This window comes from Oryzias melastigma, linkage group LG2, assembly GCF_002922805.2.
Source record: "Oryzias melastigma strain HK-1 linkage group LG2, ASM292280v2, whole genome shotgun sequence".
NCBI lineage: Eukaryota > Metazoa > Chordata > Actinopteri > Beloniformes > Adrianichthyidae > Oryzias > Oryzias melastigma.
The window spans coordinates 3,945,728-3,952,058 of NC_050513.1; the positions used below are offsets into that span (position 1 = coordinate 3,945,728).

General features: G+C 45.2%; 1 protein-coding gene across 1 annotated transcript in view; it reads left to right on the forward strand.

Annotated features, from left to right (window-relative positions):
- LOC112159938 (neurofibromin) overlaps positions 1 to 5,939 on the forward strand; it is a gene marked incomplete at its 3' end in the record, with an annotated part of 20,566 nt that extends 14,627 nt beyond the window's left edge. Inside the window, 9 exon segments of the mRNA XM_024294200.2 lie at positions 744 to 845; positions 2,146 to 2,286; positions 2,638 to 2,764; positions 2,846 to 2,977; positions 4,897 to 5,032; positions 5,192 to 5,355; positions 5,436 to 5,558; positions 5,644 to 5,762; positions 5,839 to 5,939. Coding sequence (XP_024149968.1) covers positions 744 to 845; positions 2,146 to 2,286; positions 2,638 to 2,764; positions 2,846 to 2,977; positions 4,897 to 5,032; positions 5,192 to 5,355; positions 5,436 to 5,558; positions 5,644 to 5,762; positions 5,839 to 5,939 — 1,145 coding nt within the window.
- Between the last annotated feature and the right edge of the window lie 392 nt (positions 5,940 to 6,331).

Consider the following 6,331-nt stretch of genomic DNA (forward strand, 5'->3'; position numbering starts at 1 on the left):
CATGTGTTCAATTTTATTTTTTCAGCTTTTCATTAATTCCTTCAAGTTTTCAATGTGTTTTCACATTTAAAACTGCTTTCAAATTTTCTATTTTGTTTCAGACTTAATCTGTTTTTTGTTCACTTCACTTTAAGCAGATCCTGCTTTGAGCCCATACTGAAATGCTTTACGTTCACATTCCCATTCACACATTCGCACACCTCTAAACCCCAAACTACCAGGAGCAATGCGGGGTTCCGTGTTTTATCCAAGGACACTTCAACACATGGACAGGCAAGGCGGGAACTCTCTGTATGGATATCACGGTCACTGACGATCCTCTGATCAACTGTTTAGTAACTAACAGAAATTGCATGATCCTGGGCTGTCCCGCGCCCCCCCTGCCACCGCACCGCGCCCCGCTGGGGTCCGCCCCCCACAATTTGAGAAACACTGAGTAAGGGTGTGGTTCGGAGTCCTCCCCTGTTTTTTGTTCACTGAAACAGAAGTCTGTCATTTTTGGAGATAAAGTGTTGTACTTGTAATGAACAGGGAACAATAAAAGAATCCATCTGGAATGATCTAAAAATCTCTTTTCAGAAACCCACTGAGGTTGTTTGTCCCATAATTCCTGTTCAGCGTGCCCTGAAAACAGTAGTCACTCTTTAAAAATTGGAAAACATAGCTTCACACGTCCTCCTCAGCTCAGACGTGAGTTTGGAGCTCTACAGCATCCTTACATCTGCTTTACCCCCCCATCACAGGGTCTGGAGAGCTGCCTGAAGGGGCCGGACAACTACAACAGCCAGGTCCTGATTGAGGCCACCGTCATCGCTCTGACCAAGCTGCAGCCGCTCCTCAGCAAGGTAAAGAAGTTCTGCAGAACTGTGACCTGTGAACATCCTGCAGCTTCCTTCTGCAGCTGTAGTGAGAGCTCCATCCTTCAGAGAGCCAAACAGAATCTCTGCTGTCAGACGTTCACCCAGAACCGTTACTGCTGTAGACTACAGGCTTGTCCTGCTTTTACCAGTCCAGTAAAATCAGTTTACTTAACAAATTTGACCCTGAAGCCATTGTTGGTTATGAAGAAGTCTTTCTAAAAAAACAATTTGGTTTCACCTGAAAGTGAAATTTTCAGTTTAAAAGCATGAGAAATTATGTAAAAAAACTGACAGAAAGACAAAGTTGGTTCATGGGTCTGATGAGTTTGTGTTGCAAGTAAAGAAGAATTCTGTTTTATTTGGTCATTTGGCGCGGTTGTATTGGCAGTGCAGCTCCTCCTCAGGCAGGCGTAACTCTTCCATGTAGCAGGGTCGTCTGTGAGCGTCCACCTGGATCAAACCTCGCCCTTCTGCTTCTCCCTTTTTTCAATATTTCTTTCAAGTTTAAAATATATTTATTTCAAATGTAAAATTGTAGTATTTAAATTTTATGTAATTCTTTCAAGCTGACAATGTGTGCTTTTGAGTTTGAAACTTTTTTCAAATTTTCTTTTCAAATCTGCAGATGTCTGTTTTCCAATCAGATTTTATATTTATAAACTGATCTTGATTTGACCCCATGTTTCTGTCCTGCTGTGTCTTCCTGTAGTTTACTTTAAAACATTTTGTTTTGTTCATTCTCATACCAAATCAGAGCCATGGAGAATAAGCAGCATGCTCTCCATGTATTTTTCTAACCGGATCGCGCATCAACCCTGATTTTGGTGCCATGTCCGTCTTCATCTGCAGCTGCAGATGTTTTAAGATTCCACGTTTACAATGCTGCTGAAAAGACAGCTTGTATGTATTTTGAGGTGTTTGGAACAGATTTCAGGACATCTGACCAAGGCTTGAAGATGTGTGAAGAAAATAAAGGAGAGCTCCCTCAGAGGAGGAGAAACCAAAGTGAATTCATTCTTGTTTGGGCCAAATTCCAGAACAGAACCTTCAAAGGTTCTGATGTATCAGATCAAATAGATCCTCAGAGATCTGACCATACATCATTTTTCTTGTGTGAGTGAATGCTACCCAATAAAACAGAGCTATAACCTGCTAAATGAAGGTTGTTTGAAAGCATAGACCTGCTCTAGCACCACCTCCTGGTTAAAACAGATAACTACAGATGGTGAAGATTTTGGAGGTGTTGGATCAGATGTGACTTGTACTGTGTCCCGCGTGTTTGCAGGACTCCCCCATGCACAAGGCTCTGTTCTGGGTGGCCGTGGCTGTCCTACAGCTGGACGAGGTGAACCTGTACTCTGCTGGAACTGCACTCTTGGAGCAGAACTTGCACACTCTGGATACAATGCGCGTCTTCAATGACAAGGTACAGACACTCCTCTGCCCTCACCTGTGCTAATCTGCATTAGAGTGAGATCAGCTTTTAAGCTGCATGCACACAGCAGGGCAATAACCTCCCCTGCAGGAAGAAATCCTCACTGCACTCTAATCTGGCTGCATCTGATTAGATTGCTCTGGAGCAGCAGTCTTCAGACCTGTTGTAGTGTTGGGTTATCAAACCTGTAAAGTTCGACAGAGGAACAGGTGGTTTTGGGTTCAGGGTTTCTGCTCCAGTTAGAGCTTCTTAAAGGAGTCTGAGCTTCTTCAGAGCTGTGACTCCATCAACATCCTCTGCATACCAACACATAAAGTCCACCGCTCTCCTTTGCTTCTTCAGAGTCCAGAGGAGGTGTTCATGGAGATCCGGTGCCCGCTGGAGTGGCACTGCAAGCAAATGGACCACTTTGTGGGCCTCAACTTTGGTGCCAACTTCAACTTTGCTCTGGTGGGCCACCTACTCAAAGGTAACGCTGTGTGGTGATCTGGTCCGAGCAGTGTTCAGGTTTCCATGGGCTTCACTGCTGTTCCCTTTCTGGTCTCTGCAGGCTACAGACACCCATCCCCCACCACCGTGGCGAGGACTGTGCGGATCCTGCACACGCTTTTGTCTTTGATCAGCAAACACTTGAAGTGTGACAAGTTTGAGGTTAACACCCAGAGCGTGGCTTACCTTGCTGGTATGTTAACTGTGTTACCTTTCAGTCAAGTATATGTAGTCCTTCACCTTTTGACCTCATGGCCCAACTTTACTGATGCATGACCCACTTTACTAGCTTGTTTGATCACTCTTATCTTCTAGTTGCATGAAAGACCTCCAGTGAGTTTAACAAGCTGAAACTGTGTTGGTTGTTGCAAATAGTTTCTACCATCCCAGCCCCTTGTCTGTATCTAAGCTACAGAAACATTTCCGGGTGGTAGCCCGTGTTGGAAGCTTTCCACAAAGCAGAATGCCTTTGTTCAAACTGCTGTCCATCAGTAGAGAGAAAAACAAGCAGTGTTTCTTTGGATTCATCTAACTCAGAGGTGTCAAACATAGCGTATGTGGCCCACCAGATGGTTCAATCCAGCCCAGTCACGAAGAGAAAAAAATAGAAAGGTTTTTGGGGGAAAAAGCTAGTTTCTAGCCCATTCCTGTTCGGAGTTATGGTTCTTTAAATAAATGGCTGCAATTTGTAATTTCACCACCAAGGAGAGCAAAGGAAAAGCAAAACTAGATACAGCTGGGTTATTTTGCTTTTAGGTTCCTGGTCAGACCCACTGGTGATCAGATGAGTTGAACGTGGCCCCTTAACCAAAATGAGTTTGGCACCCCTGATCTAACTGCAAGAAAAAAATACTGACTTTTTATTGTTTTTCATAACTGGTGCTGTGTAGCTGGTGCCAGGTCGGCCGTATGTTTCTGATTGTAGTAGTACATTATAGTAGTAGTTCTGGTAGTACATTTTTCTAAGCAGCAAAATTCTCTTCATTTGTGTAAATGCGTTCTTCTTCTGTGTCTCAAGCTTGTCTGCAGGACTTTTTAAATGCATTTGGAGTTACTAATAGGAGACCCAACCGACTTCTTCTGAATATTTCACCTATACTTTGTTTGTCTGAAAAATGATCTCCTACAAGTATCTGATTTCTAGTTTTTTGTCAGTGATAAGGAAAGTAGTAACTGAACCCAGGATGCAAAAACACAAATGAGAAGGAAAGCAGGTTTATTTTGACGGACGTGACAATAAATAGAAGTTGAGCAGAAAGAAACGGGTCAGGAACCCCCTCAACGATGAGGCAGTGTTGAATGGATCTTTGAGAGGGAGAGTGGACTAACCAGAGGTTAGAAAGTCCTTGAGGCAGGGACTGGGCAGGATCAAAGACAGAACCATGAAGGTAGGCAGGGTCAAATCTGCTAAGGAGGCAGAGTCGGGGTCAGGCATGGTTCGCGTAATGCGGGGTCAGACCGGAGGGCTGACAAAAGGCAGACAACTATCTGGCAGAGAAAAAAGAGTTGATGAGGTGTCGGTGATTACAGTTAATTGCAGAGAAGGCGGAGCAGTGACAGAGGAGAAACGAAATAATAATAATTAAAATAATGGATTAGATTTATCTGCGCTTTTCCAGACGCTCAAAGCGCTTACATTGTGTATCCATTATTCATTCACACCTCATTCATGTTTGGTGACGGTTAGCTACTGTAGCCTCAGCTGTCCTGGGGCAGGCTGACAGAGGTGTGGCAGCCAATACACGCCTCTGACCATCACCGGAACATTCATACGCATTCACACCCCACTGGAGCCACACTGGAGGCAAGTAGGGTTAAGTGCCTTGCCCAAGGATACAACAACATTTGGCTGCCGAGAGCCGGAATCGAACCGCCAATCCTTCGATCATTGGCTGGCCTGCTCTACCACCTGAGCCACTGTCGCCATAAATACCTTGTGTGACCCATGGAAGTAGCACCTTAGAGTCATGTAGGGTCCCTAGTCTGCAGCGGCTCTATAGTTAAAAAATACCCTAACAGTTTGAAGTCAGTGCTGCAGCCTCTGGTGTGCAGACAAGCGATCAGAACCTTTTCTGGTTCGGGTTCTCTCACATCCTCCTTGTCTCTGTGCAGCTCTCCTCACTGTGTCAGAGGAGGTGAGGAGTCGCTGCAGCCTCAAGCACAGAAAGTCCCTGCTCATCTCTGACCTCTCTATGGATCCAGTGCCCATGGACACCTACTCCAGTCATATCCCTGATGCCATCTGCAGGTGAGCTGGGGAACAGCACGAAGGAGACTGCTGTTGGACCTTAGATCCCTCATGTTCTGAGTGTTTTAAAGGAAACTGCTGGTCGTGAACAGACAGCCGGTTTGGGTCAGCATCGACTGTGATGCAAGCCAGCAGCTTCTGACTGTGTCTTACTTGCAGGACTCTACACGAACCTCAGCCCTGGACGTCACCTCAGGTGTCAGATCGCTGCTACCTTTCAGCCCATCACTACCCAACAGTTGGTCAAATCAGTCCACGAACACGGAAGTCCATGAGCCTGGACATGGGCCAGCCATCCCAGGCCAACACCAAGAAGCTGCTGGGTAAGGTCCTCTCACTCCTCAGGTGTCCTAAGTGAGGAGAACTTCCAAATGACCAGGCAGCTGGTTTGTATGTTGGGCAGGCACCAGGAAGAGCTTCGATCACCTCATGTCTGACCTCAAGGCACCAAAGAGACCGGAGATGGAGTCTGGAATGACCACCCCTCCCAAGATGAGGCGTGTGGCAGAGAATGACTTTGCAATAGGTGAGAGGACCTGACCCAGTCCAGGTCTGCTGACCTGCCTGCTAGTTTCGTTTATTTATGAAATCTCCTCTCCATACATTTCCAGAGACGCAACGAATTGGAAACTCTCACCTTCGCAAAGTGTCTGTGTCCGAGTCCAATGTTCTGCTGGACGAGGAGGTTCTGACTGACCCAAAGATCCAGGCTCTGCTGCTCACTGTTCTGGTAGGAACCCTCAAATCTCTGTGCATTCAAAAGAAAGGACACGTTTGTAAGTGTTGAGCTTTGCTCTGTTCTCCAGGCCACACAGGTGAAGTACAGCACCGACGATTTTGACCAGCGCATTCTCTACGAGTACTTGGCTGAGGCCAGCGTTGTCTTCCCGAAAGTCTTTCCAGTTGTGTGAGTGCACTTCACATTGCTCTTTCATGCCTGTAGAGATCAGAGCCCTCACCTACAAAGACTGTTCACACAGAAGAATAGGGCTGAGTATCAATAATCATTTCCAGAAAAGATTTGATTCAATTCATAAGAGCCTGGATCGATTCAACTCTGATTTTTTTTTCTATTCTTTTGATGCTCTCAATTAAATTCAATATAATTTAATTTTGAGTTTACACAGTTTACACATTTAGACATTTAAATCTGGTTTATTTTCAAAATAAAAGATTTCCGGGACTCAAAAAATAATAATAATAAAAAACAGGTATAATTTATTAGTTCTGCAGCTCAGTGGCAATTGATCCACGGACCAGAGGTGGGACCAAGTCATCATTTTGCAAGTCCGAGTCAAG